The following is a 16,028-nucleotide window of genomic DNA, read 5'->3' as shown; positions in this document are numbered from 1 at the left end:
GGCTACTCTCCAATATAGCGCCGTTCAGTCGTGTACATGGCTATTGTATACTAGTCACACAGTAGTGTTGTTTTTTAGGAACAATAAGGTGCTAGAAACTCTCTTGATGACGTATTTTGTCACCTTACCCGCCTCCTCCGCCACGGCTCTGGGCCGATAAAAACGAAGCTATCGACAACCTTAGCGCGGAGTGATATGTTTTTGAAATTGTGATTTGGTTTTGGAAAATTTGTTTTTATTCAAATTTAAAAGGTTCTTGGATGCAACCGTCTATATATTATGATTATTTAACACGGTATGTCACATGTCCGACAGTATCACGTACTCTCTCAGTACGTTTTGACAGTACTATTTACAGGCAGTTGTTTGAACTCGTTGGACGGTGTTCGTCTGCAAAGATGGAAGGGGCTTTCTGCCCACCAATGTATCCGGAAGACATATATGTTAATTAACCACCCCTAAGGTAATGACAGTCATGTATTATAATGTATGTATATAGTAAATTGTATAATGTTATTAATCTAAGGTTAGATTTTGCAGCATATTTGTTCAATAAGCAGGGATGAGTGAAATTCAGTAAAAGTTTGTATTGAGATTACACCCCGCTGCAGACATTGTTTGGGTATAGATGTCACTACCTGTCACGTGAGTTCTTGATGGAAGGGGGAACATGTATTTTTTCTAATATGTTTTGTTTTCTTAATTGTTTAAATAGTCTTCCGGTACATGACATATGTTGTGCTATACATCAAAATCTTCACAGAAGATCAAAGAATCATGTAAAGTATGTGAAACTCACCATAGTGTATTTATATACATAATATTAGGGCATAACTGTGGTGACCTATTTAGGAATTTCGGTTGTCACCAAAAGAGAGAGAGAACGTTGACCATAAGAAAACCGGTAGACTGAAGGTGAGTCTAGGTTTTTCAAGTTCCAGCGGACCTAATAACTATGGTCGCAAGGGAGGTCACGACACACTTCGGTTAGAGCAACGAGACAATTCACGTCGTTGAGTAACACACTTCGTTCTTAGTTTGAACACAGGACACATCGTTCAGTGACACTTCGTTCCATGTCAGGAGACACTACACGTCGTTCAGTGAGACTTTACTTCGTTTGAGTTCTTAGTTCATAGAACACTTCATTTAGAGACATTACATTATCATGTCTTCGCTAGTGTAATAGCAACTACTATGACATGTATCACGTAGTGCTTAGATAGAAAAAAGGGGAAATATCTTCTATATATGACCCCATCGGGAGTGTATTTTTTTTTTAAGTAACTTGCTGTAGTTACATCTGCGTACATATAGTTAGGGGTGTTTCGTTGTACACCAAGACCAGCTATTATCTGAGAACATGTACGTATTATAAAGAGATTAGTAACGAGTGTTGGTGGACTCACCGTGTGGCTCACATTTACAATGAGCACACCTTCGACCAGTTTGTTTTGTGTTTAATACACAAATATGATTGCAAATCTGTCATCAGCAGAAACAGTTATTTTTTTTTTAACCTGTGAAAGTTAAATAGTGGGACTTTTTGCACCACCGAGCACCAAATACAGTAAGGCGTGACGAGCCTATGTCACCTTTACTGTAATAGTGATGACAGTAACTCTCAACTTGTAACAGGGAGATACCAATGCAGAGATCGACGAAGACAACGTGATCTTAAAGACTTATCATCAAAAACCGTACTATGTGGGATAAAATTACGTCACGCATATACGGAAGAATGCATGCAGATTGGAGGATTCAGACAACAGTGAAGACTGGACTCATGCAGGACATTTCTGTGAAAACTACAAACTAAATCACGCGTGGACTAGAACTATTGGTATAAGTAAAACACATTGGCCACAAAAACGAGTATCATTTTTTTTTTCTTTCGTGTACAAGTGTTGTTTGTGAAATCGTGTGTAAATATTTCAAATTCAATTCCGCCAAGGATCTATTAAATAAGTATGAAAATCTACTTATACGTCTGTTGTATACTACAATTCCCGTATGAATCCTGAAGGTTAACTTGCTGCCTGGTGAGTACAAAAATATATCTAAAATGTTTTGTAACTTCTGTTCTTTTCAGGTGGACTTCGTTCGGCGACTTCATGTAACTTACTGCTAATAGTACTCCTTGTAAATGTATTCTGTTGGTATCATTAGACTCAGTCTCATGTTACATGAGCTGCTACTAATGGTGTAGCCCATGAGTCGCTTCGAGAGCGTACAATCAGGGTAGGGAAACATGAACTATGAGACCTGTGTAGATCTCAAAATCGGGATTTTCTTTTTAATTTTAAATGTAGCATAGATCTACATAGGGGCATTTTTTTGATTATTCTATCAAAATTAAATCTTTGTTTTGTTTTAAGAGTCTCAACAAATTTTTTTTTTTTACTCAGTCTCTACCGCAACCAAACAGTCCATAGTTCATGGAACCCACGATGACAGACAGTCTTCTCAGGTGTGACGTAAGACTGCTGTCAAATGTAGAGAGAGAGACACACCTCACCATCACTGGTATGCCTTCCTCTTCTCTCTACAGAGCCTCAGCCTAATTTACTTGCTTGACACTTCATGTCGTATGCAAATTGCAGCACACCTGTGCTTGAAAGGTAAATTCTTCATGTGTCACCGAGCCTGGGGCTCCTCACACCTTTTTCATTTGGCTTCCCGAGCGTGGGGCCATATACAGGAGGCTCTTGGGGCTATTTCCAACGTGACTCCGAAGTGTGGGGCTTGATGGACGTCTCCGTCCATTTACATTTTGGCGCCCGAGCTTTAGGGGCTAAGCATACGCTTGCAGCGTAAGCCGAATAGGGTACCTACCTTGATACACCAACAGAAGTACAAGGGTAGAGCAGTAACTTTTTATTTTTTTTCTATTATCTCTTATGCCGCGTGATAGTTTGAAACATAGTCCCCATGGTATCCAAGAACCTTGTTACAGTGCCTTGTATTTGTTTTTGAAAGTATTTATTATGAGTGAAAATTTTGTGTCATGTGTATTTGCATAAAAATTAGGGGGGAAAGAGTTTAGGCGTAATAACCATTAGGCAACTTAGAGTTTGTTTTGTTTTTAATTAAATGCCGGTAACGAGAGCTCAGACGCGTAAGATGGAAGAGGAATTTAGATCTGACGTGTACGCTCAGCGTATTGAGCTGGATGAAGATATAACTAGTAATAATGTTACCGTCAATAGCATAGAGAATGTCAATGAGATAGAAAGTGTACATAGTGAATCAGGCGTAGATAGAATCACTGAAGATATAGTAGGTTCAGGAACCGGTGACAGTCACCTACGTTCCGGTGACGTCACTGAGAGAGAAAACAGTAACCCAGCTGATGGACCGTGTGGCCAACCTGTCCAGGAAAACACAGCTGAGGCAACACCCAGGGAAAATGATGTAGTACCTACCGGAAGTCAAGTCGTAGAGACCGGAAGTGGGCAGTCCGGAGCTCAATTCGTCACGACTGTTGACTTATCGAGGCTACTAAGTGGATTTCTAGATACTATTACGGCTAAAATTGAGCAGTCAAGTGCTAGTATCCAATCGAATAGCGAAAAACTTGAAAAGTCTCTAGTAGGGAGAATAGACTCATTTGTAGCAGAAAATAATAGGAAGTTTGAGCAATTGAACGAATCAATTGCGTCAGTAAATAGGAGACTTGACACCTCCAACTTGGAGCTGCAGACACAGCTCGTGTGTACAAGTCAAAGGATACAGGCTTCATTAGAACAAGTTAGCGACAGGGTACAGTCTAATGAAGTCTCGATTGCATCCTATAGTAGTGAGATCCGAAAAGTTGAACAGTCAGTGAAAGATGCTCAAAGTTCACTGACAGTTCAAATCAGCGATGTCGAGAATCGATCAAAGGACCTCGGTGATAGGATAGGCGACCTCTCCACCAAACAAACAGACATCGATCATGCAGTAGAGAGCATGCACTTGCGCATGGAGAGAGTCGATCGAAGCATAGATAACATTGTAGGCAGTCAGGCCGAAATCAGAGCTGAACTTCAGACAGTGCAAAGTGAATTTGCACTGAGATCTGAATCCACAGCACAGCTGGGAGACAAAATCAAGGATCTCCGAGACGAAATGTCTCGTGAGATACAGAAAGTAAAACAAAGTTCACGGCTAGAGATAGAGACACTACTAACTACACGAGACGGGTTGTCGTCTCGTTCTAGCGAGAACGAGACACAACAAACAGAGGAGAGAGTAGTTGTCGACAGAGGTCCCAGCACGAGCTATTTGTTAGCCCCGCCTGTACTGTTGTCGAGTAATAGTAGGGAACCTGTGCCATCAACATCGCATGTGGGAGGACACGGAAGCGTTCACGCAGTTCAAAGTAGTGGCGAAGCTGCCCAACTTGCCACTGCAATGAACTCGTTCTTGCACAGAGACCTGAAACTACCGACATACAATGGGAATGAAGACGAATCAGCTACCCATAATTATCTAGTAGATTTAGATAATTATTTCGAATTAACTGGAGTAGCGCCAGAGCATAGACTGAGCTTCTTGACACGCTCGTTAAGAGGAATCAGTCTACAATGGTACAAAGTGATGCAACTCAAGATCACCGATTATACTAGTTTCATAGAGGAATTTAAGAAAAACTACTTAAGCTCCGATCGTTTAGCGTCCTTGCGTGCAACCCTGCTAATGAGTCATTATGACCCTCGAATTTTCAGACAGCCGAGTGAGTACCTTCTCACTCAGCTGCAGAGAAATGCTGTTTTGGACCCTCCCTTGTCCGAACAAAATCTTTTGAAATTACTACCGAGACAGCTTCCTCAGTGGATCTGTAGGTGTTTGATCAGTGCGAAGCCACAAAACATCTCAGAGCTGCTCGCGTTAGTAAATGAAGTACAATTAACGCACAGGGAGAACGGTAATAACCAGCAGCGACGAAACATAAATATGATTGAAGTGACGGAAAACAATCAATCAGCAGGGGGGAACTTCAGACGTAACACGAGACGTAACAGAGCACAGCAGGGGCCGTATACTAGAAATAGTAGGGGCAGGCTAGAACGATCTAATGAGATTAGTGAGCCTAGTAGTAATCCTCGTAATGAATCCCGACAGAATCGATTCAGAGGTAACGGAACTAGTTCGTACCGAGGTACAAGAGGTAGCAACAGAGGCAATAGGAATAGGCCTAACCACCAGATGAGAAATAGTAGAGACGAACCGATACAAGTTCTTGAAGTGTACGATACACGAGACGAGACTCGGGCAAGTACTTCGAGACAAGTACAGTCCGACAACAATGGGCGTGTCCTGAATGTTTCTCGTAACTGAGGACATTCGGCACACATTTGGAATCCCATTAGCGTGGAATCTCAGGATAGCGATTACACACCAATGAGGTCGGATGATGTAACTGAATGTGTGCTGGAAATTTCGAGTAATGAAATCGATGAAAATGAGACATTGGTCAAAGAAGTAAATGTAAATGCTAGTGAGAATTGTAATCAGTGCCAGGAAATTATTGAGAAAAATCATTTTAAGGAAAATTTAGTTAATTTTGATACAAATAGTGAGAAATTAGAATTGAGATTGAGAAATGGAAACGTAATACTGTTGAATCGAACAGAATATGATCAGGCAAATGCTATTTTTGATAATTTATTAGATACTAGTGATGACCTAGTTGTTAGAAATAATGTGATAACTTTACCTGAAATTGAAGTTATCGTGTTCGCTCAGCCGGTACTTGGTTTGTTGGACTCAGGTTCGAGTATCAACGCGATCAGTAGTGAATTGTGGCAAACAGTACAGAATAGTAACCCCAGACCTGCGTTCCTTAGAACAAATAATATGAAAGTAACATCAGCATTCGGAAGTAGTGTGGCTAAGATTCTTGGTCAAATTTTATTGCAAGTAACGATCAATGGAGAAGAGTTTGAAACTGTGTCATTAGTAGTGCAAGGGTTGAATAGAAAGTTGATTCTTGGTTCTCAGTTCTTTGCTGAGACTGACGCTGTGTTAGACTATGGGAGAGGGGTGTTCAGTTTGAAGAAGCCAGTAGAAGTAGATGTAAGTTTCAAAGACGTCGAAATTTCAAATGAAGATCTAGTGCTAAGAAATATTGAGGAGATTTTTAGTTTTGACGATCTCGAAGGCGGAGATCCAAATAACGGTTATTCACTTGTAAGAGGTAGACAAGTTGGCATTCATGAGATGGGTACGGAGATAGGGAAGAATAGGCTAATTGAGAGCAACCCACCCGTAAAGTCGCAGGTTAGAGTATACCCGACGCCCACAGAATTGGCCAGAACCGTATTTTCACCAGAAGAGTGGAAAAATTTTCAAACACGCGCGAGTGAGCGTGATATTAAAGAGCACGTAGATGGCTACACTGATCTCACTGATTCTCAGAGAGCAGAACTCACCTCCCTCCTCATAAGACATAAACAGCTGTTTGATGAGAGACCCGGTTGCATTAGAGGTTATGAACATGAGATACATCTAACCGACACAAAACCGATTCGTTCAAAAATGTTCCCGTTTGCACATTGTTATCAGAATCAGGTCAGGAATGAGATTAATCGTTTTCTAGCATGGGGAATAGTGAAAAAGGCTGCCACGCCTTATAGCAATTCACTAGTAGTAGTACCGAAGAAGAATGGGAAGTTACGCCTATGTATCGACGGGCGCCCTCTTTCGCGGGTCACTTTGGCAGAAACAGACCAACCAATCCCCGCCATTGATGTTTTACAAGAGTTGAGCGACAAAAATATTTTTTCTGTTTTCGATGCAGTCGATTTTTTTTTTCAAGTACGTGTAAAAGAGGAATTTCAAAAGTATCTAGGATTTGTGCACGAAGGCATTTCATATTGCTTCGTCAGACTACCATTTGGTACAAAGACGTCTCTGTCTTCCTGTATAAGGGCACTTGATTTAGTACTAGGAGATGATGTAAAGAGCTTTTGTCAAACATACGTCGATGACCTAGCGGTAGGCTCGTACAATTTTACACAGCATTTAGACCATCTAGACCAAGTTTTCACTAGGCTGGAAACTGGCGGAATTACGCTCAGATTAAAGAAATGTGTTTTTGCACGCACACATGTCAAACTTTTAGGTTTCGAGTTGTCTGCTGAAGGAATCAGAAAAGACAGGGAAAAGATGGAGAAAGTAGTAAATTTTAGACCTCCAAAGACGGTGAAGGAAGTTAGACAGTTGATAGGTTTCCTCCAACATTATCGTCCCTTCAGTAATCGTTATTCTGAGGTACTAATTCCACTTTTTGATCTTCTGAAGAAGAATACGAAATTTAAATGGGAAAAAGTGCATGATGATGCCTTGGTAAAAATAAAAGAGATTTTTCAAGAAGAAATCGTTTTAAAGAAACCACTTCCTGATAAAGAATTCATTTTAGAAGTGGATGCAAGTGATAGGAGTTGTAATAGTATCCTATATCAGATAGACGACAATGGTGAAGACAGAATCATTGGGATGTCTTCAAAAGTCTTCAATAGTGCGCAGAGGGCGTACTCGATTACTGAAAAGGAACTTTTGAGCTTAGTAGAGGGTGTCGCTAAATTCAAATATTATTTGATAGGAAGGAAATTTAGAGTTCGCAGCGATCACTTATCATTAAAGTTCATTTTACATTGTCGATTGACGAATCAACGTATCACACGTTGGGCCTTAGGGCTCGCAAATTTAGATTTTTCATTCGAATTTGTTCGCTCAAAAGACAATAAAGCGGATTATCATTCACGCTACCCAGTACAGTCTAGTAACGTGACAAATTTTGACAGTAAGCCTGTGTTACGCAAGACATTAATGTCATTGTTAGAGGAAGTTCCGTGTGAACTTCGGAAGTTAATTGCAGTGTTGCCAGAACTGCAATCGTCAGATGCCTTTTACGGTCCTCTGAAGAAGGCGACACAGAGTGCCGAAACGTCGAAGAAAATAAAAAGTCAGCATCACGAATATATATTGTTTAGTGGAAGATTATGTAAAAGAGATAAGGATGGTGTAAAGATTTGTATACCAGAAGTTTTGGTTCGACCACTTCTGCAGTACCACCACGATGAAAGTGGGCACCTATCCGCTTCGAAGCTGATACCGCAGCTCGTCGAAACATACACTTGGCCAAAAATGAGAGAGCAGATAAGGAAATACTGCGGGTCATGTGTCATTTGTCAGAAGGCTACTGCCCCACACACCTACATGTGTGGGCCACTAAACTCTATTATTCCTGAGAAGCCTGGTGTGTTCATCGCCGCAGATTTCTGTGGACCACTAGTGCGAGGTATAGGTGGTGTCCAATACATACTTGTATTTGTTGACATTTTCTCCAAATTAATTGGTCTTTTCGCATGTCGTCGCGCAACCACACACACGGCCTTACAGAAATTGAAACAGTTTCTCAAACTGTGTCCGCGAGCTGAAATTCTATTGACGGACCACGGTTCCCAATTCTGCAGTAATCAGTGGAAGAGAGAGATTCAGGCATTAGGACTGAAACATTACATGTCTACTGCCTATTACCCTCAAGCGGAACCTGCAGAGACAGTAGTGAAGAGTACAACCAGGATGTTGAGAAAGTATTGCCATAACAATCAACGTTATTGGCCAAGACATTTAAGTAAAGTAGAAAGATGCTTGAATAGTGCTAAACATCTTAGTACAGGGTTTTCAGCTTATGAGCTGCATCTGGGAGTTTCGTCCACTGCTGACGTTGCCAGAATATTTGAAATACCCGAAGTTGAACGGCCAGTAGATAAGGATTACTTCGTGGAAGTAGCACACAAGAACTTGAAGAAGAATGCAGCAGCCAGGAAGAAATACTTCGATTCTCATCATACTTTGGTACAGTATGATGTAGGACAGCTAGTGCTAGCACGTGTATTTCCGAAATCTGATGCTTTGGCCGGAATTTCGAAGAAAATATTACTGATGTATTCTGGACCCTGGTTGATCCTCTCTAAGACTGACAAGAATGTGTATACTCTCGCTGACCCACAGACTAAAGTGGCAGTGATGAAAAGAAACGCTTACTTGCTTAAGCGGTATCAAGAAAGAGAACCTGAAAGTCAGAGAAAAATTGCAGCAACTGAAGAAGAGATTGCTGAAACAACGAAGAAGAACTGAGCTCTTCGTGTTACATTCATGTAAATATTTTGTGTTACGTGTAACATTAATAGTTTAAAACTTTTGTGTATGTATTATGCCATTAGATTATTTTGGGAACAAGTTTTCTTTCATGTTGTTATTATGTATTAATCAGTATTGTTGTGTTAAAGTATTTTCTATTACGTCCGCACTTATTGTATATACTTGTATGTAATGATGTATTTCGATAAGCTTTGATAGCTAAAGTATCTTTACTCTCAAAACATATCGAAAGGGGGGAATTTGTAAAGACCTAGTGCGTACGTTATTTAAATTTTGATATGCAAATGTCATATCAAAATCTTTGCATATCAAAATGGAAATTATATGTAAATGTGTAACCACATATATTTTATATCAATTCATTTAAATATTTAATCATGCATAATTAGATGTAAAAGCCAACAAGATGTATATAATTTGTTTTAAATTCACATCATTTTCATGGGAAAAGATGGAAGAACTTCGAGTACAAAGTTTTTTTTTTTTTTTTCTGGAAGAGCATTTCAAAATTTTCAAACTGAAGTTCAGCAAACTCATAGCCTCCAGCGGAACACACACGAACAGCAACTAAGATGGTACAACTGTTTCCAGCTTACTATGAGTTTCCAGACTAGATTTTGGCCTATTCAGAAATAGTTGTACGCAGGACTACAACTATATGTCAAGGACTAGTGGATGAGAGATGGGTTGGCTACTCTCCAATATAGCGCCGTTCAGTCGTGTACATGGCTATTGTATACTAGTCACACAGTAGTGTTGTTTTTTAGGAACAATAAGGTGCTAGAAACTCTCTTGATGACGTATTTTGTCACCTTACCCGCCTCCTCCGCCACGGCTCTGGGCCGATAAAAACGAAGCTATCGACAACCTTAGCGCGGAGTGATATGTTTTTGAAATTGTGATTTGGTTTTGGAAAATTTGTTTTTATTCAAATTTAAAAGGTTCTTGGATGCAACCGTCTATATATTATGATTATTTAACACGGTATGTCACATGTCCGACAGTATCACGTACTCTCTCAGTACGTTTTGACAGTACTATTTACAGGCAGTTGTTTGAACTCGTTGGACGGTGTTCGTCTGCAAAGATGGAAGGGGCTTTCTGCCCACCAATGTATCCGGAAGACATATATGTTAATTAACCACCCCTAAGGTAATGACAGTCATGTATTATAATGTATGTATATAGTAAATTGTATAATGTTATTAATCTAAGGTTAGATTTTGCAGCATATTTGTTCAATAAGCAGGGATGAGTGAAATTCAGTAAAAGTTTGTATTGAGATTACACCCCGCTGCAGACATTGTTTGGGTATAGATGTCACTACCTGTCACGTGAGTTCTTGATGGAAGGGGGAACATGTATTTTTTCTAATATGTTTTGTTTTCTTAATTGTTTAAATAGTCTTCCGGTACATGACATATGTTGTGCTATACATCAAAATCTTCACAGAAGATCAAAGAATCATGTAAAGTATGTGAAACTCACCATAGTGTATTTATATACATAATATTAGGGCATAACTGTGGTGACCTATTTAGGAATTTCGGTTGTCACCAAAAGAGAGAGAGAACGTTGACCATAAGAAAACCGGTAGACTGAAGGTGAGTCTAGGTTTTTCAAGTTCCAGCGGACCTAATAACTATGGTCGCAAGGGAGGTCACGACACACTTCGGTTAGAGCAACGAGACAATTCACGTCGTTGAGTAACACACTTCGTTCTTAGTTTGAACACAGGACACATCGTTCAGTGACACTTCGTTCCATGTCAGGAGACACTACACGTCGTTCAGTGAGACTTTACTTCGTTTGAGTTCTTAGTTCATAGAACACTTCATTTAGAGACATTACATTATCATGTCTTCGCTAGTGTAATAGCAACTACTATGACATGTATCACGTAGTGCTTAGATAGAAAAAAGGGGAAATATCTTCTATATATGACCCCATCGGGAGTGTATTTTTTTTTTTAAGTAACTTGCTGTAGTTACATCTGCGTACATATAGTTAGGGGTGTTTCGTTGTACACCAAGACCAGCTATTATCTGAGAACATGTACGTATTATAAAGAGATTAGTAACGAGTGTTGGTGGACTCACCGTGTGGCTCACATTTACAATGAGCACACCTTCGACCAGTTTGTTTTGTGTTTAATACACAAATATGATTGCAAATCTGTCATCAGCAGAAACAGTTATTTTTTTTTTAACCTGTGAAAGTTAAATAGTGGGACTTTTTGCACCACCGAGCACCAAATACAGTAAGGCGTGACGAGCCTATGTCACCTTTACTGTAATAGTGATGACAGTAACTCTCAACTTGTAACAGGGAGATACCAATGCAGAGATCGACGAAGACAACGTGATCTTAAAGACTTATCATCAAAAACCGTACTATGTGGGATAAAATTACGTCACGCATATACGGAAGAATGCATGCAGATTGGAGGATTCAGACAACAGTGAAGACTGGACTCATGCAGGACATTTCTGTGAAAACTACAAACTAAATCACGCGTGGACTAGAACTATTGGTATAAGTAAAACACATTGGCCACAAAAACGAGTATCATTTTTTTTTTCTTTCGTGTACAAGTGTTGTTTGTGAAATCGTGTGTAAATATTTCAAATTCAATTCCGCCAAGGATCTATTAAATAAGTATGAAAATCTACTTATACGTCTGTTGTATACTACAATTCCCGTATGAATCCTGAAGGTTAACTTGCTGCCTGGTGAGTACAAAAATATATCTAAAATGTTTTGTAACTTCTGTTCTTTTCAGGTGGACTTCGTTCGGCGACTTCATGTAACTTACTGCTAATAGTACTCCTTGTAAATGTATTCTGTTGGTATCATTAGACTCAGTCTCATGTTACATGAGCTGCTACTAATGGTGTAGCCCATGAGTCGCTTCGAGAGCGTACAATCAGGGTAGGGAAACATGAACTATGAGACCTGTGTAGATCTCAAAATCGGGATTTTCTTTTTAATTTTAAATGTAGCATAGATCTACATAGGGGCATTTTTTTGATTATTCTATCAAAATTAAATCTTTGTTTTGTTTTAAGAGTCTCAACAAATTTTTTTTTTTACTCAGTCTCTACCGCAACCAAACAGTCCATAGTTCATGGAACCCACGATGACAGACAGTCTTCTCAGGTGTGACGTAAGACTGCTGTCAAATGTAGAGAGAGAGACACACCTCACCATCACTGGTATGCCTTCCTCTTCTCTCTACAGAGCCTCAGCCTAATTTACTTGCTTGACACTTCATGTCGTATGCAAATTGCAGCACACCTGTGCTTGAAAGGTAAATTCTTCATGTGTCACCGAGCCTGGGGCTCCTCACACCTTTTTCATTTGGCTTCCCGAGCGTGGGGCCATATACAGGAGGCTCTTGGGGCTATTTCCAACGTGACTCCGAAGTGTGGGGCTTGATGGACGTCTCCGTCCATTTACAGTTGTCCTAATACAGTATTAGAAATCATTATAAGAGAGAATGGGACTCACTTAACTTGATCTCTCCTAAAGTGCTTGGACAAACGTGTGAAAAAGTAGAGGTTGACCTTTTTCGATATAAATGGTTGTTACCTTCACTTACGTATTTCTAAATACGGAAGTTAGCATCACGTGTTAGTCAACCTATTAATACAACGCTAAAAACGACTCTGCATAAGGTTCATAGTATTTAACATATTTAAGAAAATAATGAACAAAAGTCTATCATTAAATCTCCTCCAACCCTCTACCCTCGGGAACTTTTAGTCTGTTGTTTAGAACACTCTCAGCTAAAACTGTGCCAAATTTCAAAACTACACGATTTATTATTTTTCTAATCAGCGTTTTTGGATCTTCGTTGACTGGACTATTTGCTTTCACTAAGAATATGTATAGTTATTCAACACAGATCTAAGGAGGAAGGTCCTGTATGAGAGCTTGTATCTATCCTATCTTGTCGTTTGAGTATTAGCTTTGGTTCGCATCGCCGAGTGAACTCAATTAATTCTCATAGCTTGGAAGTTGCTAGCTACAATTTCCCATGATGATTCTTCCTGTATGGTACGAATATTTTCTTCGAATTCGCTCTCCCAACATGTATTGCATACTATGTAGGTCGAATTTATTGCAAGTATCGATATTTACATCCCGATTGGAAAAGAATCGATTTAGAAACGACGCTGAAAAATTGATTGGATAAAGCTTAACTTTCAAACATTTTGATGCATCCTACTTTTATTATCAATCTTGGAAAGCAAATATTAAAATATTTCATTGACCCTTCTTATAAGATTGTCTTCCTATAGTTAACTAGAATCTAACTTCTTTCACATCTACTTGGCAATTCTTCAAAGCTATGTTTTTACTTCTATCAATATATCTTTCTATGGACACTGTTCGATAGAAAGTTACGTTCGGGCGGAAAAGTTAATTAGTCAGTAGCCGGATAAGAAGAAAAAGAAGACTGTTTATTTTGATTTTGAAAGCATATCAAATGTTACTTTGGTTACACGAAGGAACAAAAAAGTGTAACGATCATTAGTTCAGTATGTCATCGTTGCACTAGAACCTGAACCTTATTCTGGGTGCTCAGTTGTGTATTCAGGGTGGAAGAGCATTTTCGAATACCATCCAATTTGGAATAATTTACTATTTGAAATTTTTGAGTTTACCCATACCCCTCGTTCCCAGGAGATGACACACTTATTGTGGGCACTTTAACAGTGGGTCTTCACAAAACATGCGCTACGTGTTAAGGAGAAATTTCCAACTTCGATCGTTTCTGAGAAAATGGCCCGGGCTCAGACTTTATTTACATCTTTGTAACAAGGATTGAACTTGTAGTTTGACATGTCACCATTCCTAATCTTTGTGGTGTATCGATATAGGATGAACGTTATCATTAATTTCTTACGAGCTTTCTAATGCCATCCAATTTGGCACACTTTCCCATTTGAGTTGATTACTGCCCTCCGGCCACCGAAGGTCACATACTTATCACAAACACTTCAAACAGGAGGCTCCATGGTACACTCATGTCCAACATTGTCCCATGTCTATAAATATGTTGTTGTAGGAATATAATTTGATAACGAATTTGCCTGGTATTTCTTATAATGTTAGTATGTGTATAATCTGCAAAGACATGTAAGTGACAAATTTCATGTCAAAAGAGCAGTAAATAAAAACAATAAAACGAAAATAAAATGTTCTTGTCCATTTAGCAACATTTTGTTTTACTCATTCTAATTTTAGTATTTATAATTCTTTTCCTATGAAGTTTACCACAAAAATACATTTTCCGGTTATACCCATAGTATCAGTATTAAAAGTACCCTGCAAAATCGTTATCAAATTATATTCTTACAAGAAGACAGTTATAGATATGCGACAATCATTTTCGACATGAGTGTACATGCACTGTGTGTTAGCAGAAATCTCCACTTGGAACCATTTCTGAAAAAAAAAAAAAAAAAAAAAAAAACCGGGGTCAGCCTTTGTAGATACCCTGAATATCATTCTTTATATATGTCATTAAAACACTTCTTATGTCTTAATATCTTTCATTATTTATAAATATCCGTATTATTGGTCTTAAGTGCACTGCTGTATTGTAACACTAGCTATCCCTATTTCTCCTTAAAATCTATTTGGTGATTTAAATTACTTAAAATATATTTAGTCACTTAATAGAGTATACCATTAATATTCTAATTTATTTTTTTCTTTTCTCGTTTTAGGTAATTTTATCACTTCTTGATAATAATTGTCAATTCTTTAAAAAGAATGGTAATGTGAGTATTTTTCAGAATTCTAATCTTTGCTACTTAATGTTATCTTAATACATAAATTAATATTACTATACTTCATTTGATACAACTTTTGCTTTCTGACAGTTGCTTTCCTCTGTTTTTCCTTCCTATACGTGGTAATAACAATCACTCAAAAAGAACTGTTTCTATGGCAATAGCATGTTCAGCCAATTATAGTGGCTAATTTCTCTCACTCTGCAATGGTAAACATTCCACCCTTTCCGCATTTTGCCAATTTGAATATAAACCAATGCACATTGTTTTAGTCGAATGTCAACTTGAGTAGTGGATCTGCTGGTTATTGAGAGTATTCTTTTTAGTTCTCTTTTGTGTCATTTAATTTGATAAAACTGAGATTTACTTGCAATAAACAATTTCGTGTTTCAATACCCGACGCAAAAGCAGGCAACACAGCACTCAACACTCATCACCAAATACAACGATAATGTCCCGGGTAACCGGTAATAAGGGAGCACCGGTAATGACGATAATCACCGAGTGTTATCTATAAATGCCTTCAAAATTTTACAGGATGAGATAGCCAAAATATCCGTTGAGGAATTGAAAGAACACCAAAAGAATTATGAAGATTATTCCAAAATTATGTATCATTTAACTTCTTGCCCTCAGGATTGTGGTTGTCCTCGTAATTGAAATTCTCTATGTCAAATATCTAATGATGTACTTTTGATTAAAGATTTTAAATTTAAAAATAGAAAGAAAATTTGCATTCCCCCGACATTGGTGCCTCGTATATTAAAAGCATATCATGATGATTTTGCTCATTTTGGATATTTGAAAGTATATACACTAATTTGTAAATCCTTTTATTGGAAATCACTTAGGACGCAAATTAAGAGTTGTATTAATGATTGCGAAGAATGCATGAGAATTAAGCATAACTTCCAATCTATATATAAACCAATGATGTCAATTATGCCTGAGAAACCTCATTCTTTCATTTCAATTGACTTGTATGGATCTCTTCCTAGAGCACCTACTGGTGATACTTTTCTTTTGACTGTCAGGACAGTTTTTACAAGATATTAAGTGGCGTATCCTTTA

At 38.5% G+C, this 16,028-nt stretch overlaps 1 protein-coding gene across 1 annotated transcript in view; it reads left to right on the top strand.

The window, feature by feature from the left end:
- The window catches only part of LOC145688893 (uncharacterized), a 399,672-nt gene extending 384,396 nt beyond the window's left edge, over positions 1-15,276 (top strand). Inside the window, exon 2 of the mRNA XM_081763057.1 lies at positions 14,892-15,276. Within this exon, the coding sequence (XP_081619183.1) occupies positions 14,892-14,895 (4 nt within the window). The 3' untranslated portion in view covers positions 14,896-15,276. The remainder of the gene's footprint in view (positions 1-14,891) is intronic.
- Positions 15,277-16,028: the final 752 nt, after the last annotated feature.

Source organism: Thermobia domestica, chromosome 7 (assembly GCF_964235325.1).
Source record: "Thermobia domestica chromosome 7, izTheDome1.hap1.1, whole genome shotgun sequence".
NCBI classification, from domain to species: Eukaryota; Metazoa; Arthropoda; class Insecta; order Zygentoma; family Lepismatidae; genus Thermobia; species Thermobia domestica.
The sequence above is the reverse complement of the archived record's forward strand: the minus strand, read 5'-3'. Positions and strand labels throughout refer to the sequence as shown.